At 35.6% G+C, this 20,704-nt stretch overlaps 4 protein-coding genes across 4 annotated transcripts; 3 read left to right on the forward strand and 1 right to left on the reverse strand.

The window, feature by feature from the left end:
- The first annotated feature begins 2,611 nt into the window (after nt 1-2,611).
- Nucleotides 2,612-3,913, forward strand: LOC124639023 (enoyl-[acyl-carrier-protein] reductase, mitochondrial-like). The gene is made up of 2 exons (XM_047176235.1): nt 2,612-2,946; nt 3,030-3,913. The coding sequence occupies exons 1-2, from the start codon at nt 2,745-2,747 to the stop codon at nt 3,884-3,886; spliced, it is 1,059 nt and encodes a 352-aa protein (XP_047032191.1). The 5' UTR covers nt 2,612-2,744; the 3' UTR covers nt 3,887-3,913.
- Nucleotides 3,914-7,426: 3,513 nt separating this feature from the next.
- On the forward strand, nt 7,427-8,969 carry LOC124638778 (enoyl-[acyl-carrier-protein] reductase, mitochondrial-like). The gene is made up of 2 exons (XM_047175873.1): nt 7,427-7,815; nt 8,020-8,969. The coding sequence occupies exons 1-2, from the start codon at nt 7,572-7,574 to the stop codon at nt 8,877-8,879; spliced, it is 1,104 nt and encodes a 367-aa protein (XP_047031829.1). The 5' UTR covers nt 7,427-7,571; the 3' UTR covers nt 8,880-8,969.
- A 1,073-nt stretch (nt 8,970-10,042) lies between these two features.
- Nucleotides 10,043-18,251, forward strand: LOC124638777. The gene is made up of 15 exons (XM_047175871.1): nt 10,043-10,356; nt 10,681-10,824; nt 11,319-11,404; nt 11,617-11,721; nt 12,002-12,122; nt 12,206-12,269; nt 12,746-12,897; nt 13,151-13,318; nt 13,452-13,607; nt 14,152-14,327; nt 14,769-14,910; nt 16,554-16,700; nt 16,874-16,989; nt 17,787-17,906; nt 18,015-18,251. Exons 1-15 carry the CDS (start codon nt 10,254-10,256, stop codon nt 18,246-18,248), a joined length of 2,034 nt encoding a protein of 677 aa, XP_047031827.1. The 5' UTR covers nt 10,043-10,253; the 3' UTR covers nt 18,249-18,251.
- Nucleotides 18,241-20,618, reverse strand: LOC124638779. Its single transcript, XM_047175874.1, has 5 exons — nt 20,111-20,618; nt 19,641-20,033; nt 19,314-19,551; nt 18,742-19,023; nt 18,241-18,593 (listed from the first exon to the last, which is right to left on the reverse strand). Exons 1-5 carry the CDS (start codon nt 20,135-20,137, stop codon nt 18,502-18,504), a joined length of 1,032 nt encoding a protein of 343 aa, XP_047031830.1. The 5' UTR covers nt 20,138-20,618; the 3' UTR covers nt 18,241-18,501.
- Between the last annotated feature and the right edge of the window lie 86 nt (nt 20,619-20,704).

Here is a 20,704-nt window from a genome sequence, read left to right on the forward strand (position 1 = left end):
AAAAGTTACAGTAGTAAAGTCGTATAGGCTTAAGTCTTGGCGAATAAAAAAACGAGATCTATCCGTTGAAAACATGACTAGATTTAAAAAATACCTGAAATGCCTCTTTTTTACGGACATCTACCAAACAGATAATGCTAATGAAGCTTACGATCATTTTTTAGAACAGTTTCGCTGGTTATACGATCTTTGCTTTCCACATAAATTGATAACAGTCAGAACAAATAAAACGGTTCAATGGGTTTCAAATGGCATTCGAATATGCAGTAGAAAGCAAAGACATTTATTATGGAGATATAGACTTGAACCATCGAATTCCAATAAAAACATTTTTAGAAACTACTCACGCAGATTTCGGAAAATTATCAAGTTAACGCAAAAAGCACAAAATAATTATTTTATTGAAACCTCGAGTAATAAATCCAAAGCCGCTTGGCAAGTTATAAATAATAAACACCGAATTACCGAACCCATTTCGCAAATTAGATATAAAAATACCGACATTACTAATCCGACTGACATTGCCGACGCATTTAATGATTATTTTATTGACCAAACTCAAAACAATATGACGACCACCCCGAACACTAATAATATGATAAAATTGACAAATAACCCAAATTCAATTTTTATGCATCCAGTATCACCACAAGACATTATGAGAGCAATACAATCTTTAAAAAATAAAAATAGTACTGGATATGATAATATAGCTACAAAGGTTATTAAATTTGTATCGGAGGACATCGCAGTACATTTAAGTCACATACTTAATTTATGTATAAGCTCTGGTGTATTTCCGGATAGCTTGAAAACAGTCATTGTAAAGCCGCTTTTAAAAAAAAACGATAAGAAAGATATCGCAAACTATAGGCCAATTGCACTTATACCAATTTTTTCTAAGGTTTTCGAAAAAATTATCTACAATTCATTAAATGCTTTTTTATCAAAATATAATATTCTAAGTGCAGAGCAAAAGGGTTTCCGAAAAAACAAAGGTATAAATATAGCGGTTTACGACCTATTAAATGTCATAATGCAAAATGTAGATAAAAAAGTACCAACATGCGCAATCTTTACGGATATGACGAGGGCTTTTGACTGTGTTGATCACGAAACCTTAATTAATAAACTTAGCGCAATAGGAATACGAGGAAACGTACTCAAACTTTTAAAATCCTATCTCAGCAACCGTAAGCAGCACACAGAAATCTCTAAAATATGCTTGAAATCAAAGCGTGAAAATAAATATTTGTCCAAAGAGAGAATTATTAGGTATGGCGTACCACAGGGTAGTGTGCTGGGACCATTATTATTTTTGATATACATTAATGACTTGCCACGCCACATTGAACATCCTATGGTTTTGTTTGCTGACGATAGCACCGCCTTGATTAAATGTATAAACAAAAATACTTATGAACATGACATAAATAGTGCTTTAAGGGACATTATACACTGGCTTGACCAAAACAATCTATTAATAAATATATCTAAAACTAATGTCATGCATTTTTATCAACGAATACTACCGGACATGTTACAATTAGAATATAACGAACAAAAAGTTGACCAAGTAACAGTTGCAAAATTCTTAGGCATAATTATAGACAGCCAATTAACTTGGAAGCCACATGCAGAAAACATATGCAATAAACTAAGCGTTGCAGCGTATATATTACTTAATCTAGCCAAAAAAGTGAGCATGACTACAAGGTTGACAGCATATCACGGTTTGGTCGCATCGGTACTAAGATTTGGCATCATATTTTGGGGAAATTGTAGCCTGAGAGAGCAGGTGTTCAAATCTCAGAAACGCTGTTTAAGGGCAATGTGTAATTTAAAAGTAACAGACAGCTGCGTACCTATGTTTAAGTCCCTAAAGATACTAACATTTCCATCATTATTTATCTTTGAAACTGCAGTTTTTGTAAAATCTAATATGCACCTATTTATTAAAGTATCTGATAACAGCACTAGGCCAATAAGGAAACAATATAAAAACAAGTTACATGTTATTAGATATGATACTGCCTTATTAAGGAAAAGTCTTTTATGTATGGGCCCAACAATATTTAACAAAATACCGGATAGGTTAAAAACAGAAACTATTGTACTGTTTAAAAAGAAATTGTTAGACTTATTAATTAATAAATGTTATTATTCAATTTGCGATTTTTTGACTGACAAGAACCTCAGCTAATTTGAAATAATAATGTATTCTTTAAATTTATAATAATTGTAAATGTAACAGTTAATTAATCTTGACATTAACTCTGTATCTGTTTTTTATTTTGACATATATTTTTTATTTTTTTTCATTTAATTTTATATTGACATTTTTAAACGCATGCAATCTGTAGACGAATGTATTAATACTATCATGATTATTGCCTAAATGTATGTTGATTACCTACTTAAACTGTTTGCATGCCTATTAAAGGTAGAAAATATAAGGAGCACTAAATCACTATGTAGAACAACTGTATCATGTACCTATTTTCTATGCAAATAAAGATCTATTCTATTCTATTCTATTCTATTCTATCCTCATTAGTGCCCTTGGCTGAATGCAGAAAATCACAAGACCCAGCAAAAAGACAAGAAAAAAATTACTGGCAGACGCTTGTTTGAGAACCATGGCAACAGTTTACAAACATGATAACTGAGATACGATCGCGATAAAAATTACCAGTATCATTCCAATGAAAATCCAATTTATTAGACTTAAGTTGATATAAACTATGGCAGCGAAATGTTGCCGTCTTAATTTGACAGGATCGGTCAGACATTTGATGTCGAAACAACTTGTATTTAGTGAATTTGGAGATCCTCTAAATGTACTAAAAATCCAGGAATGCGACGTTCCACTTGTTGGAGCTCAGGATGTGCTGGTTCGCATGCTAGCTGCGCCTGTCAACCCAGCTGATATAAATACTATTCAAGGTATATAAAGTAACCCACTCCACTGCTCTTGACACTTTGAGCCATGCTCTGCTCTCAAATATCATACTCTTGTGTTGTTTCAGGAAAATATCCAGTAAAATTAAAGCTACCATGTGTACCTGGCAATGAAGGTGTTGGTATTGTTGAAGAGATTGGCAAAGAAGTAAACGAAATATGCCCAGGGAATAAAGTTGTAGTCACAAAGCCTGCTCAGGGTACATGGAGAAACTTGGCAACTTTTAATAAAGCTATACTGAAAGTGGTTCCAGATGACTTGGGATTACCAGAGGCTGCAACTCTTACTGTTAATCCTTGTACTACTTTGAGAATGCTTACTGACTTCCAACCAGTGCGGAAATGTGGCTTAGTTGTCATACAGAATGGCGCAAATAGTGCATGTGGTCAAAATGTCATACAAATCTGTAAGGCATGGGGTGTTAAAAATATTAACGTTGTAAGGAGCAGACCGGAAATAGACGAACTAAAGAATTATCTACATTCCTTAGGAGCTACGTGTGTCCTTACAGAAAATGAACTCAAAACAACTACAATTTTCAAAGAAAAGCAAATAGAAAAACCATCTCTTGCTCTGAATTGTGTTGGAGGCAAAAGTTCTTTGCAATTAATAAGACATCTAAATCATTCTGGATGTATGGTCACATATGGAGGGATGTCAAGAAAACCGGTCTCAATACCAACATCCGCATTTATTTTTAAGAATTTATCATTTTTTGGATTCTGGATGACTGCATGGAATACAAAAGCTAGTAAATCTGACAAAGACAAAATGATGTCAGAAGTAATTACATTGATGTGTGAGAAAAAACTGAAAGCTCCTGTTCACAAGATGGTGAAACTTGATGAATTTAAAGAAGCCATCAGCAATACTTTGACTTCGAAAGGATTTCGGGGACGTAAATATATTCTAGACTTTAGTTAGGTTTGATTCTCCCTTTATTGGGCTTAGGTCTAGATCAGTGGTTCTCAGGCCCGCCGCTAGCAGTTTGTTCGCCCGCGTGCAAAACTGATTATGCCGCCCTACAACTACATATTATACTGGGCTTTGTCAACAATGAAAAAATCGTTAAGCACACAAAAATACCCCAGCAAATTAAAAGAAAGTATCGGAAAAAGCCGCGAGCGCGAAATTTTTTGAGTTTTGGGACACAAAAGTACCCAAAGCGGTTAAAGAAAAGCACTATAGGTAAATTGGAAAAGCCGCGAGCGTAGCGAGCGCGAATTTTTTTGAGTTTTGGGACACAAAAGTACCCAAAGCGGTTAAAGTAAAGCACTATAGATAAATTGGAAAAGCCGCGAGCGTAGCGAGCGCGAAATTTTTTGAGTTTTGGGGCACAAAAGTACCCAAAGCGGTAAAAAAAAGCACTATAGGTAAATTGGAAAAGCCGCGAGCGTAACGAGCGCGAACTTTTTTGAGTTTTGGGACACAAAAGTACCCAAAGCGGTTAAAGAAAAGCACTATAGGTAAATTGGAAAAGCCCGCGAGCGTAGCGAGCGCGAATTTTTTTGAGTTTTGGGACACAAAAGTACCCAAAGCGGTTAAAGAAGAGCACAATAGGTAAATTGGAAAAGCCGCGAGCGTAGCGAGCGCGAAATTTTTTTGAGTTTTGGGGCACAAAAGTACCCAAAGCGGTAAAAAAAAGCACTATAGGTAAATTGGAAAAGCCGCGAGCGTAGCGAGAGCAAAATTTTTTGAGTTTTGGGACACAAAAGTACCCAAAGAAACCGTGACTGAAGCGAGCACCAGTGATTTTTGTCACTTCGGTGCCTCAACTTTTTGGAGGACTGAAAAAGTAAGCGCAGAATAAATTAAAACGTGCAAAGAAAGAACTGCGAGCGAAGCGAGCGCTTTTTTTCTAACTTTAAAGAATTCAGAGGGGAGAGGGTTGACAGTCGGACTGTGTCACCTCGCTCAGTCCCGTGGCGATGCGTGTCTCGGATCTGCACTGCGACTGGTAGTGAACCTAGGCTTTGCAGATTACAAAAGCACTCTCCGTGGATGGTCCCTTTTGCCCGTGCCATCCTGGTCGTGCAGATATGTGCCGACCGAGATGGCGCCCCCTAGACGTGGTACCCGGGGCGGACCGCCCCCGCCTCCCCTTTACGCCGCTACTGACGTCCGTGATTGAAACTATAGCTAAATTACTTAGTCTCTGCTGGAGCATTATTGATCTTAAATAGTTTTTAAAAATGTTTTATTTTGAAAGTGATTTTTCAACAGATGCTACTGAAACCGGCAGTGTAAGTAATATTCTTAGCGCTATTGCTGTTTTCGGAAATATTGAAATGAAATAATTGGTAAAAAGATATTTCGATTTGCCGCCCCCTAGGACGTGCCGCCCGCGTGCGGTGCACGCCATGCACGCCCGCTTACGGCGGGCCTGGTGGTTCTTAACCTTTTTGTTATGACGAACCACTTCACCAAAAGTTTATCATGCCGCGGACCACCTCATTGGTTTACCTAAATTGAGGGTTCTTTGATAAAGAATACAAGCACACTTTATAATTAGCACTCATTTCTTTATTATTTAGCAAAAAAACTAAAAGTTACAGATTTTTAATTTAATGAGATTTTTGTGACTGCATTCTCTTTACTATCTTCAGAATTCTGCTCTATTCTTTTGTAGGTAAGCAAATGTAAAAAAAGACAGACATATGTTTATGTAGTTTTCAAATGCGCAAGCGAAGCGAGCGTGAATTTTTTTCAGTCTCAAATAATCATTACGTAAAATGTAGCCCAAACGTACTTAAGGCGAGGAATTGGTCAACAATAATTCCATAACCGGCACGCGCATCTAAGGCGCCAAAAGGGGTCGGAGCGTCTGAGCGGGGCGAGGATAACAATACGCGCGCTAGCTTATAACTAAAAGTCGTAAGCGACAAAATGGTTTTGTAATTTTATTATTTAGAAATGACAATTTGATAAAAATTCCTTCTACAATTTTAAAGAGTATGTACATAACTACTAAAAAAGTTAAGAGGCTTAAATCGGTCCCGTATGCCCATAATATGTGAATCTCTTTTTAAAAAGAGGTATGTTTGATATATTTTTCTCTGTTATAAAAGTTACCTAATCATGTTTCTACGTCTAACAAAATAAGGTTTATATCATGAACTTTCAGGTAACCAAGTTGTATTTTGATCCGTTTTGTATTTACTGAGAAAAATTGAAATCCTTGGCGCCAAAAATTCCAATTCGTCCTCTTAACTTTTTGTTCGTTGACAAATGCAAGAATAAGTGTATATAGCTTCTGAATACGCGAGCGAAGCGAGCGCGAAATTTTTTTTTTAAGACTCAAAATTAAAATTACGTAAAATGTAGCCCAAACATACATTTTTTTCTGTTGGACAAGTAAGATGGATATGAATGTGAAGGGGGGATGGTCCGGACCCCAAAACTTAACTTACGCCCATGCGAAAACCCCTGCTCACATAGAGAAGTCGGTAAAAATAAAGTTAGATAACGTATAGCGACGACCCGAAGCAAAGCTTCGCGGACCACTTGGAATGTCTCCAGGGACCACCAGTGGTCCGCGGACCACCGGTTAAGAACCACTGGTCTAGATTCTACCAGAGCAGAACGGAGTGAAGATAAACAATGTTTCGTTATTCAGATATTTCTTCTCCACCCACTCAGTGCTCCATATAATCCACGCAGCGAGAAAATTCTATCGATTCTTCAAAATATCCTCACTTCTCGTCTTTGATTTAATAGAATTAAAACATGACATGACCAAAACTCAGTTTTTTATTCTAATCTAATCTATTCTCGGGCGGTGCAAGCCAAAAGAAGAGAAACTTAAAAATGTTATTTTCTTTACGAAACTCAAAAAAAAAATACAATTACCTACTGTTAGCGGCGAGGTCCAATGTACAAAATGATAACATTAGGCTAAAGTCCATTTCTATAAATGTGATATATAACTCCTTACATACAGCATGTCCCTCAAACTTTAGGTAAAATCCAAAAGGCAAAACAGTTTTTAAAATTTATCACGCGTCAGCTTTTGTCTACTTTTTCGTACACTCTAAATAATTATGAGCATGTCCCTCAAACTGTAGGTAAAATCCAAAAGGCAAAACAGTTTTTAAAACTTATCACGCGTCAGCTTTTGTCTACTTTTTCGTACATTCTAAATAATTATGAGTTTATGCAGGTAAAATACAAAAGTAATGATATTTACAAAATAATGGGAATTTTGCAGGGTTCATATTTTTTAATCAACCGTTTCGTTCTCCATGTCCTCACGTTGAAAGATTTTTTTACACCATGTCATAATCATAATTCACGGCCTGTAGAACATTGATATTCATGATTGGAGTTCTTGGGTCAAACCATACGTTGGTCAAACTAACGAAAAAATTAAATAGATATCAGCTATGAGAAACTCCCTGTGTAGGCATTGTGTGTAGGCCATAGGCAGACTGAAGAAGAAGATACGACTATCTATGGTTTTGTGACTATCTGTGACTTCATGTGACAGACACCTGCGAAAAAAATGATAAAAACAATAACCGACCTCGACGATTAACGCGAACAATATAATTATTTGTTTTCAGTGTAGCAGACCAGTCAAAATTTTCTCGTGATCAATACCAGATAAATCATGGCCTTATTAACCAGCCCGATTACATTATTTACCGCTGCAAAATGTTTTGCAAAAAGCCGTATTGGTTTGACAGGGTCGGTGCGTAATTTAATGTCAAAACAATTGGTTTACGGTGAATTTGGGGATCCTCTACATGTTGTGAAGATGAGGGAAGTTGAAGTACCAGAAGTAGGCAACCAGGAAGTACTGGTCCGCATGCTGGCTGCACCGGTTAACCCGGCTGATATAAACACTATTCAGGGTAAGTACTTCTCTACTTTCATTACATCAAAACTATCTTAATTTACAGCTAATAAATGGTTTAAATATTTTGGATTAATCTATGAAATCAACCTGTTTAAAAGGTATTTTATTTAAAATATTCAAACTAATTTTTGACTGTGACTCAAACATTTTGTTTATAATTTTGACAAGTTTATAGTCGCAAAATTATTTATTGTTGTAGGAAAGTATCCGGTCAAAGTGACACTGCCTTGTATACCAGGTAATGAAGGTGTAGGAGTTGTAGAAAAGGTTGGAGAAGAAGTGAGTGATATAAGTCCAGGGAATAAAGTTATTGTCACAAAACCAGTACAAGGAACATGGAGGAACATCGCCGTATTCGACAAAACTGTGCTGAGACTTATCCCAGACAGTGTAGGATTGGTAGAAGCAGCAACACTCACTGTCAATCCTTGCACTGCCTATCGAATGCTTAGTGATTTTAAGCCAGTAAAAGAGAAGGGTTTAGTTGTCATACAGAATGGTGCAAACAGTGCATGCGGTCAAAATGTTATACAAATCTGCAAAGCATGGGGTGTGAAGAATGTTAACGTTGTGCGCAATAGGCCTGATATTGATGAATTAAAGAGTTATCTAAAATCATTAGGAGCCACTTATGTCCTCACAGAAGAAGAACTGCGCTCCACTCCAATTTTCAAAGATAAAAAAGTAGAAAAACCATCACTAGCCATAAATTGTGTTGGAGGAAAGAGTTCATTGGAAATGTTGAGACACTTGCAGCATTCTGGGTGCATGGTCACCTACGGGGGGATGTCTAGAGAGCCAGTGACTATACCAACATCTGCATTTATATTTAAAAATTTAGCTTTTTATGGATTCTGGATGACTGTATGGAATGAAAGAGCCAGTCCTGATGCTAAAGAAGCCATGATGTCAGAATTAATTACAATGATAACAGAGAATAAACTAAAAGCACCTGTACACAAGATGGTGAAATTTGATAATTTTCAAGATGCCATAGGCAATGCCCTATCAGCCAAAGGATTTCAGGGTTGTAAATATCTTCTAGATTTTAATAATTAGTTATATTGTGGGTAAATTATTATTATCAGATGATTCTTGTCACTAAAATGTTATGTTGGATGGTTGAGCGTAATAAATAGTTAAACTATTCATTTTGTTTTATTGATGAATGTGTATTATGGCAACAAAACAATTGCTACTGTGTTTAATATTTACTGTTGGTTGTTTTTTTATTCTGAATTATTAACAAAATGTATTTAATTCCAGGAAAGAATCCAAGCCTGCCTCATTTGCCAACTGTACCTGGAGATGAAGGAGTTGGAGAAGTATTAGAAGTTGGTAAACATGTACGTAGATTTGTCCCTAAAGACAGAGTTGTTTTATCATCAAGATTACTTGGTTCATGGAGGTACTATGGTATTTACAATGAAAAAGATGTCCACCTCGTTTCAAAGAATCTTCCACTAGCTGAAGCTGCCATGCTTACAATAGCTCCATGTACAGCAACCAGATTGCTCACTGACTTCAGAAAAATGTGTCCTGGAGAAACAGTCATACAAAATGCTGCCAACAGCGCATGCGGTCAATCTGTAATTCAGTTATGTAGAGCTGAAGGTATCAACACTTTAAACATTGTTGCCAATCATTGTGGCTATGAAGCTGTGAAAGCTTATCTACTGGGTTTAGGAGCTACTGCTGTGTACACCTTAGAAGAAGCTGAAGAACTTACCAGTTTCGACACATCTTTGGCCAGACCCGCGCTAGCTCTAAATTGCTTAGGTGGTAGATTTGAAGACGTTATGCTAAGGCTACTAGATCGTAATGGAGTTATCGTGTATTATGGATGTGCGTTTGATTTACCCACGAAAAAACAATTTTTACGATGCGACGCGCAATTTCACAAATTCAATCTCCATCATTGGGAAGCTCAAGCCACCTCGGTTGATAAGGATATAATGTATAAAACAATAATTAGGAAAATGGTCGAGAAGAAATTTAATGCGCCTGCACATCAACCAGTTGAAATGAAAAATTACATGTATGCTTTTAAGAATACTGTGCATTGTGAAGCATTCTCTACGATGAGTTACGTTTTTGACTTCACATTATAATTTGTTAATTTCTATAAGATTTTCTGAAACTTAATCATGAACGGGACCATAAAATATGAATACTAACTGACACTTACAGTACTGACATATCTAATTGTGACACTTGTGACAGAAGAGTAAACAAAAAAGTGATATTTTCCATTATTTACAGAGAAAATCATATAACTAATTATTCAGAAATGTGGTTAAATAAGTGAAATAAAGCTGCTGTTGGTTTTGTCTTTGAATAACTAATACGAATCACGAAATGTGATTATGTATAAATTTTCGATTTAGTAGAAAATATAACTTTTGTATTATATTAATAATATTCTGTAGCAAAATGGATAAAAACACTTATGAAACTTATGAATTTCTACCTACGAATAGTAGTGAAGCTGAAACGGATCAATTTTTTGTGGTGCAAGATGATGGCACTTTTCTCTGTAAGTATCTAACCTTTTCCAACTTTTATTTATATACTAGCCGTTTCCCCGCGGTTTCAGCCGCGTTCCGTGGGAATTACTGCCTGTACCGGGATAAAATATAGCCTACACACTATATATCACTCAGGAACATAGTAGCTATCTATCAGTGAAATAATTTTTGAAACCCAACTTGCTACTGTCCGTCCATCTGTAATCAGGCTGTATCTCATGAACCACGATAGCTAGCATCTCTACACATACTCTACACATAGCGTCACTTGATGCTATTGAAAATATCTAGTAGATAGTAGAAGTTCATAAAATTGTGATATAACTTTGCAGTGAACAGGCAGATTCAGTATGTAGCTCAAGTGCAAGATGTAAAGGAAGTGTTAGATGATGTGCAGCCGTGCACCGTCTATGGCGTATCTTCACAACAATTCTTTGTTGATGTCGACAATTCTGCTGAACTTATATCTGTTTCTGGTGAGTTTTGTTTATTTAAACTTTCGTGTGTTTTAGAAGTGGATCCACGTGAGACACAATTAATTTTCTATTTTTCTCTAATTAGCAGCATTCAAGAGGTTAAAAAGGTGTTAGTGCTGTTTAGAATGTGGTGTTATCTTTACTAAATTATATAACTTTATGGCCTTAAATCCTTAGGGCCTTACTACAAAAACTTTAAACCCTGTTTTACACTTGTCTAATAAAATTTTGGCTGCAAAATGAACCATATGTCAACGTTATAAGTTGACATTTTTTTAGACAAGGCATAAACTGACGTTTAAAAGTTTTTGTGGTAAGACGGTTAGTCCTTAATCTATTTGAAATAATATGTACATAAATATGTATAGCTAAACATTTCAGCTATTAACTAGTCTCAAACATGTTCAAATCCCTTTCATCATTAAATGAATATATTGCTATAACGTTCAATAACATTAGCTATAAAAAAAATAAATGAGTCATGATGATTTCAGATCAGTTTATATTACCTGATGGAGATAATGGCCTGTACACAAACAGCTACCTCTTACAGCCTAGTTCAAGCAGCACAACTGAACAGGTACATTTCAATGACATGAGGACTTGTATACAAACCTCATTTGTTAATCTTAAAAGTATAAAGTTAAAAAAATAAAACTTAAAGCCATCATTTTAGTTCCAATAAGTAGTTGATAGTTCAAATGCTGTATTCATTATATCTATTTAAAACAGCCATAGTACCTCCTTAAACCATGCAGTGATAAACATCTATAAATTTTTTTTTTTTTTGAGATGGATGAAGATGTTGTAGTTGATCAGTTCAAGCCGGCCATCACACAAAATGTTGATATTGACGTTGTATCACATGACAGCAAACAAGGGAATAATTTTACTGAGGTTTGTTATCTGTACTATGTTAATATTTAAAAGAAAAGATGTTTGTATTTGTTTGCATGTAACAGGCTCCCAAATAGCCGAACTAATTTGTTGCTGAAACAGTTCTTTCAAGGTTGGAAAGCTACACTTTTTCACATTCCTATATCTATTTAATAATACGTATAATAATAGCTATTTTTAAATAATATCAGATCATCAATGACCGATTATTATTTTGTATTAATAGATATAATAACAAAAAAAAAATCTCTTTTATACAGCAGTGGTCCTTACATTGCAGATAACATTAAGTGATGAGCAGTATCAGACATTGGAACAAAAAGGCTGGATATTACTAGAATCAAATGATAAAATATTTGTGCTCAACACTTTAGGACTTCATGACATCACAACTAATGATAGTATGTTACTTCTTACCAAATTATGGAAACAAGTAAAATTAGTTACAAACAAAATTTTAATATTTTTACTAACTTTTTTCCAGAACTAATACAGAAGTTGAAAAATGAGATTCAAAATGGTCACAACAATGTGGGAAATAATGAAGGGTATTTACACTTTTTAATAATTAATTGTTTGATTAAGGGTTGATTTATATTCCTCCGGGCCGTGCCGTGTCGTGTCGTGTCCGGGCTTTTACGAAATTCTAAAGACGAGCGTCGTTTGTGGCCCGGACGGGCCACGGATCATGCACTGTGTAATATAAACTGCTTCATACAAAATGTATGTAACGTTTCACATCCGTGCCCCGTACGAGCCACGTACACGGCACGCCCCGGACACGCCCCGGCCTAATATAAATCATACCATATTTATTAGAAGAAAGACTTATCTACATAGGTATCACCTAATATTATAAAGCCAGAGTTTGTTTGTTTGAACATGTTCAATTCAGCGACCACTGAACCAATGTTATTTCAGTGTTAGCTCACTTATCGAGGAAGGATAGAGGCAATTTTTTTATCCGGGTAGCGGAACCTAGCCTCTTGTCTATTTATATATATTTTTTTATTCTTCCCAACAGAACACTTAAAATAGAAAGTTATTCGAGTCAATTTCCTAACATTGTGACGGAGCCGTTGTCTAATCAGCAAGAAACGGTGGAGTTCGTGATAAATGCTGACAGTGAAACAAATGACACTATAGATAGTGTGCAGTTCATTGTTGATAATAAAGGTAAATACCTATATCAGAATGTAGGTAAAATTAAGTTGAGAAAAAATAATTGGGCCCTAAAACTTAGGGCCACTTCGTCTCCCAAGTCTTGTAGTAACGTTATATCAGTAAATTATATGTATAATGTGTTTTAAAATATATGAATTTTATAACAATTTTATACTAAACTTGTGCAAACCTTTGCAATCTATCTATAGCGGTATCAGTATTTAATGAAATAAGTACCCTTCGATAATCTCAATATTTTTTGCAGAAAATATACAAGCAACCTCTGTGGCAAACGAAGTTTCAGACGCAGCTGCTGAAAAATACGAACCACCAAAGTTACTACTGACTGAAACATCGGAACGAATAAAACAGGCGATACAGTTAAATAAAGATACGAGCTCCATTAAAATAAAAACTAAATTCAATTTCAAAGGTAACAACATACATAAGAAGTCCTCCAAGCAAAAATAAAACTAAATCACACACATATAAAGCTCAAAATTGTGGAGCATATGCCCTCTACATATGTATTTATACACATGTAATAAAAGTACTGTTTATTGTAGATATCCCTGAAAATATATTCCTAGGGAACACTGCAAATGGAAAGCGACTGATAGCCAAAGTACTTAAAAAACCCACAACCAAAACTGAAGACAAAAAATATAAAATAAGTGAAGAGGAGCCTGTTTTGGAGCACATTGCAGAGAACCAGCAGTATTGTAAGTATGTATAGGTATAATACCTGTCTGTATTTAAGAAGGTATATGTGAAGTTTGGCGAGAACTGTACAAAAAACCTAGCTACTGCATGTGTCTGAAATCGATACTAATACAATATAGAGGAAACAATTATTTCACTGTTGGGAAGCTCCATTATCCCCAAGTTGCACGGGCTATATTTTATCCTGGTACACCACATCAAGAAGTCCCCCCGGGATGTGGGTGAAACCGCGGCAAATAGCTAATAGGTATATATTTTTATAGGTAATAGGTATATATTTTTCATACAAGTTATACAAAGAATTACTACAAAGAATACATATTTGTATTTACAATTTCTGTCTTCTGAATACAATTTTGGACAGTGGACAGGTGGACAGACGACCCTATAAAGGTCGCCGGAAGACGCTGGATACAAGTCGCCTCCAACAGGTATCTGTGGAGATCTAAGGGGGAGGCGTATGTTCAGCAGAGGACGTCCTATGGCTGAAATGATGAAGATGATGATGAATACAATACATATATTTTTTTTAAAACATTTCAGATGCGACAGGTTTGCATGAAGCGGACTTCATAAACCTCATACAAACAACGTTACGCTCCGGCGTCAAAGATATTAAAGAGGAAGACATCGTTTCTGCCGACACTGTCGTCTCGCAACTGCTGAAAGTGCCCAACTTGAGGGACTCCATGGTCGGACATAACTTGATTATCACTAAGGTGCTCTCTCTCTACATATTTACACTATTATTTTAAAGAAGAAAGACATGCATGCGCTTTTAATAATGAAAGTTATGAAACTCAAAAATAGTACTTTTATGATTAAATCATTTACCATAGGCTCTATTTTTTTAAGAAGAAAGAAGTACCTACACTCGTCCTTGCATGCGTCCTGTGCGCGTGCGTTTCGTGGAATGAGATGGCATTAATGTAGCCAACATCACTAAGCGCGCTAAGCTACGCACTAAAACCCTTTGATGTGTCAAAAAAACCGACACCCGAGTTATCGCTTAGCGTTTAATGCTATTAATAATGCCATTTGTATAAAATGCCATTAAAACGTTGGCCACATCTACGTAACGCCTAAATTGAAGTGTTAATTTGCGCGTTAATATACAGATGCAGCAGCAGCATTACAGAGTAAATCCTATTCTCTTGCAGTTCACAAGCAACAAAGACGAATTCGGTACAATATACAATAGAAGCAAAGTTACACTTGTAACGGGCCGGGTGAAGGAGAAAGATGACACATCTAGCTTCGAACACATACCCAACTTGTTGCACACCATTAAAATCAACGCAGGTAATGTAAAGTTCGTACCAAACTTTTTGTCGTCAGGGAGACGCTGTGCTCAGATTTAGTTGTAGACCGCCTTTGAGTTTTGTGATAAGAAATGTATGAAAGTTCGAACCTATTCGATATACGTATCCCAATATCCTATATTCCGGTACCCTCTGCTTAGGCTCTTAGGATTGCAAGTAAATAAGAACATAAAACATAATGTGACATTTTCTCAAGCATGATGTTAGTTTCTAAAATTGAAAGAAGTTTAGGATAAAATCTATTCGACAGAGGAAATGAGACCCATATTCCACCAAAGCAAAGCAGAGCGGAGAAATCTAAACAGTATTTGATTATACAAACATCTCGGCTTCGCTCCCTCAATAATATCCCTGAGAGGAGAATTTCTATTGGTTGTTTAAAAACTCCGCCCCACTTTGCTTTATGCTCCTGCTCCACCTGCGTTAGCGTTAACGTTAATGTCAATGGCCAACTACACGTTACTTATTGCATTAAAAATGCGTGTTGGCTACACTTAGACTTAGGTACAATTCCGCGAAGAGTTAATCCCTCATGAAGTAACGCGTTAACACACATTAAAGAGGATAAACTCAGACACACAAAATAATTCTAAAACTAAAGCTTTCTCATTTGACCATTCCATTATCGTGCTCGTAAAATGCAGTTACAACTTAAACAAAGTATCTACACTCGTCCTTGCATGCGTGCAATGAGATGGCATTAATGTAGCCAACATCACTTAGCGCTCTAAGCTACGCACTAAAACCCTTTGATGTGTCCAAAAAACCGACACCCGAGTTATCGCTTAACGTTTAATGCTATTAATAATGCCATTAGTATAAATTGCCATTAAAACGTTGGCCACATCTGCGTAATGCCAAAATTTAACGCGTTAAGACGCAGGTGGAGCAGTAGCATTAGAGAAGTTTGCGTGCGCCTTACTTAGGGTGCTTCTACACGGTGCAAGTTGCGTGCGCATATTATTGCTCTTGCGCAGGTTGTATGCATTTTAATGCTACTGCTCCACCTGCGTCTTAACGCGTTAAATTTTGGCATTACGCAGATGTGGCCAACGTTTTAATGGCAATTTATACAAATGGCATTATGAATAGCATTAAACGTTAAGCGATAACTCGGGTGTCGGTTTTTTGGACACATCAAAGGGTTTTAGTGCGTAGCTTAGAGCGCTAAGTGATGTTGGCTACATTAATGCCATCTCATTGCACGCATGCAAGGACGAGTGTGGATACTTTGTTTAAGCGGTAACTGCATTTTACGAGCACGGTAATGGAATGGTCAAATGAGAAAGCTTTAGTTTTTAGAATTATTTTGTGTGTCTGAGTTTAACCTCTTTGATGTGTGTTAACGCGTTACTTCATGAGGGATTAACTCTTTGAGGAATTGTACCTAAGTGTAGCCAACACGCATTTTTAATGCAATAAGTAACGTGTAGTTAGCCATTGACATTAACGTTAACGCTAAAGCAGGTGGAGCAGGAGCATAAAACCATGTGCGGGTCTAACGGCTCGAGCATTATACAAAGGCAAGCTCCGCGTGCTCTGTTGCGTGCATATTTGCTTGCTCCAGCTACATGCACCGTGTAAAAGCACCCTTAATTATTTGGAAGTATTTTGCATTTACAGAACAGAATGTAATACAACCTGATGAAGTGTTCACCTGCATAGAGGAAAAAGTCGCCAGAGAGAAATTTACTGTTTTCCACGTCCATATAATAGAAACGAAATGCTTTGATAATGTTATCAGAGTGTCTGTCACTCTGAATAAACGTCGTAAGTACATTGTTTTGGTTTCTTTTTATTGTAATTAATGCTATAATGATTATAAAGCTTGCCCTTAGGAGATACATAATGGGCGAAGGTAAATAAAACGATGATCTCTTTTCAAATCAAGATTTACCTCTAAAATTACTAGGTACTTATAATTGAAATCATTTTATTCACAGAGCTTCCATCAAACTTGGTGTTTGATCTGAAGAAACGTTACCCAGACACTGTGTTCGGTTGTAGTGCCTGTGCAGCGCTATTCAAGTCTGAAGAGGCCTTAAAGGAGCATCAAGTGGTAATGATATCGTAATACTAATTGTTACCGTTTTGATTCTAACGCCCTAGGGAACAACTTTCTCAGACTCAAGTCTATCTATGTATAGGGCTGCCATCTCGAATTTCGTCAAACCCGGACAAACATTAAAAAAACCCGGACTTTTGGCGTAAATCGCATTTTTTCCCCGAACGAGTACGTTTTTTTTAAACAAAATAATACCTAATTTGTAATCCATTTACTTTTAACATATACTTAAATTCAATGAGGTGCTTCCTTACATGAAAAGTGTCCGGGTTTTCCCCGGACACTTCTTGAAACCCCGCCCGGACGGCCTCCAAACGAGGACAAATCCGGGGAAACCCGGACGGATGGCAGCCCTATCTATGTACCACATTTAAATCGGTGAAGTAGTTTTAGCATGAAAGTCGAACAGTTTGCATTTATAATATTAGTAAGGATACTCGAAAAACGTCTAAAACTACTGGCAGAAGCTAATGTATAATATAATGAACATAGTTTAAATAAAATTGAGGTAAAAAATCTTTAAAAACAAGCTTTTATTTAAACGCGCTAAAAGAAAAAAAATGAACTTACTGTCAACTTATAACGACATTTCAAATTTAACATATTTGACACAATTTATACGTTTTAAAAGCTTTAAATTCTCGTATTTATGTAATTTAAGTTCTCGTATTTACTTTCTTAGTAAAATCGCGAAAATGTCGTTATAAGTTGACAGTAAATTTACAGTAAAAGTTTATTTTTTACTGTAACTTACTATAATAAAATGTATAAATAACATATTTTTGTTACAGGGTCAATGCATGGATACAGATGACTTATTAAAAATAGACTCTGATCCCTCAAATACTGACGATGACATTATAGTTATGAAAACGGGCAAAGAAACAATATTTACTTGTGCGCAATGTAATGTAAGTAAACATTTTATTTATTTAAGATACTCTCAATAGACTGTTATTTTTGTTTTCTTGTTTGCTATTTATGTTCTTCTAATAAAATAAAACCTTTTTGGTTTCTAGATAAAGTTTACAAAACTGTGCAACATACAAAGGCACATGAAGACACACCAAGGTACAAGCCAGCAAATCTTACAAACAGACAGAGTACTTAATCAAGATAATGAATCGAAGAAGCAACCTAGTAATGTCTATAAGTGTAAAATGTGCCCTAGCACCTATTTTCATTCTGCTACACTTTCAAAACATATAGTTACCAGGCATATAAAAGTTAAATCAAATAAACATGTTGTATAATAAGATATTTTTTATTTATTCTCAAATCATGCATGGACCATAACATTGTTATAATGTAATCCACATTAATTATGTAAAGCACCAGCCATATACCTAATAGAGCTAACAACTCCACTTTCTTCTGAAAATCAATCCTCAAATCTGTCTCCAATAATTTAGGAGTTGCATTACCATATCCACATTCGTTTTCAGGTACTCTGACTATATATTTTAAAAGGTTAACAATTTGTTTTGAATTTACAAGTGAGTTACATTAAAATATATCCTCAGAAAATATTGTATCTAGTTCATCTAAGAAATCACCAGGATTGCTGTCTACTTCATTGCCAAGAGTTTCATTTGTTCCTGAAACAAAAGAAAATGTGTCAAAGAGAATGGGAACCGTTTTGTACTTAATACACGACATGTTTGCCTATGCAACTACCTACAAACACACCTCCATAGTAAAAATCTGAATGTTTTACATAATAAGATGTAGAATCATCTCACTCACCTATGTTATTTAAATTCTTTTGCGTTTTTATCACAGTATAATCCTCTTCATAAACTATAGCATAGTCATCAGGCAACGGCTTAGCATCTGCATCATCTGTCAGTACTGTTGAGCTGTAGATAGCTAATATGTTGCTTAATGTTATATTTAAGTAGTGCTTTTTAAACGCACTGCCAGTAGTAAGTATTGTAGGTTTCCATAGAATAAAAGCGCAGTATTCTGAGGCTATGTATTTGGAGAATGTTGACCAGGCATCTCTGTGTAGCGTGCCCTTTATATTTCCTGAAAATATATTTGAAATAAATTAATTTTAATTAAAGGTGTATTTTATTGAGAAACTTAGTAGACCACAATTTAGCTTATAAATTCATGAAGGAATCATGCATAAAAGTTATTATAACACAAACTTTTCAAAGAAACATGCAGTATTATGCACTGCTATTTCCCCACCACCTAAAGGTAGACTGGGAGAAAATGCCTCCTAAGGCGTTAAGTCTGCCATTGTACTATTTGTGCAAAAAGTATTATAAATAAATATTATTGTTACACCTACAAATTCATTATCATCTTACCAGTTGTATCTCTCATAACAATCAAAGGGTCTGCAGCAGATCTATCAACAGTTTCAACAAAAGCAGTTATTGTATGAGCCTTTCTCCTTTTCAAGTTTCCTGATATAGCTTGCTGTTTAATTGTTTTTATTGAATCTATATCATTCAAGTTCCAAATCTTCAAATCATCTAACAGTCTGGCCCATAATGGAGATTCAAATAAGTCTCCTCTTAAACTATTTTGGGTAAAATCAACATCCTGTAAATAAATGAGATTGAATTATTTACAAGGCATTTACTACACGAAAATGCATTCAAAATTAAGAGTGTTGGTGCTGCTATACTCACCTGTGAAAGTAACTCTATCTGACATATATTTTCATCTTTGTTTTCTTCAAATCCACCAGTAAGAAGACCAGCTGGACCAGGGAATTTCCTTTTGCTTTTATGATCAAAATATGAATTTATCATTTTTCTTTTTGTATGTTTTGATGAAATATTGCTGTTCATATTTGTAAGTCTATCACCATTACTTACAATATTAATATTTTCATTATTTCTTATACTATTGTGTATCTTTGTTGGAATATTCTCATCAAGTTTAGTATTTTGAGCAGCATTTGTAGATATGATTTCACTGGTAATGTTTTTTACCAAATTGGGTTTGTTAAGCACATTTTTATCGTCTGTTCTCTTCTTTTCTAACAAAGGATCTTCTGGAAACTCAAACTGAGATAGCACCTAGAAATAACAACATCGTTATTTTCAAAGGTCTACTATAACAATCATCAGTCCCTTATTATGAGCGGTTTTCTTACCTGGTCGAAATCATCTGATTCAAACATGTTGGTTTAAAATGGTGTAAGCTTTTATATCAATCACAGGAGAAAGTTACTAAAACCTTAAGATTATTACAAATAGGCCGCAAAATAATTATTAGAATACTTTGTATGAATAATAGAACACAAGACAAAAGTATTAGGTATGTTCGGGTCTGTGTTGTGAAGATCTGAAAATCATAGCACTTGTTTTGTAAGAACTTTTAATCTGCAAAAGAAAACATCAGTAAACTTAAGCAACTTTCATTTCTTTGACTGAAATGCAAGTTATTTTATGCTGTTGTGCTTTTGCTGATATCCTCAGCTGATGCTGATGTCTCACACCTGTCAGTATTCTCAAATGTCAACGTCAAACTCGATCAAACAAGTATATTAACCTTATTGGGAACTATACTTTTGAGCCGTTTGGGGTCGAAACGCTCGGACCATGGGGCCCGAGTTCGCGGTTACTTTACAAGGACATCGCGAAAAGGCTTGTCGACGCTTCGCGTGACCAGTAGCCTTATTCGCTAACTCCACTGACAGCTCGCAGATATCATCAATTGGTAAAGTGTACATCAGTATATTGTCAAA

Source organism: Helicoverpa zea, chromosome 18 (assembly GCF_022581195.2).
Source record: "Helicoverpa zea isolate HzStark_Cry1AcR chromosome 18, ilHelZeax1.1, whole genome shotgun sequence".
NCBI classification, from domain to species: Eukaryota; Metazoa; Arthropoda; class Insecta; order Lepidoptera; family Noctuidae; genus Helicoverpa; species Helicoverpa zea.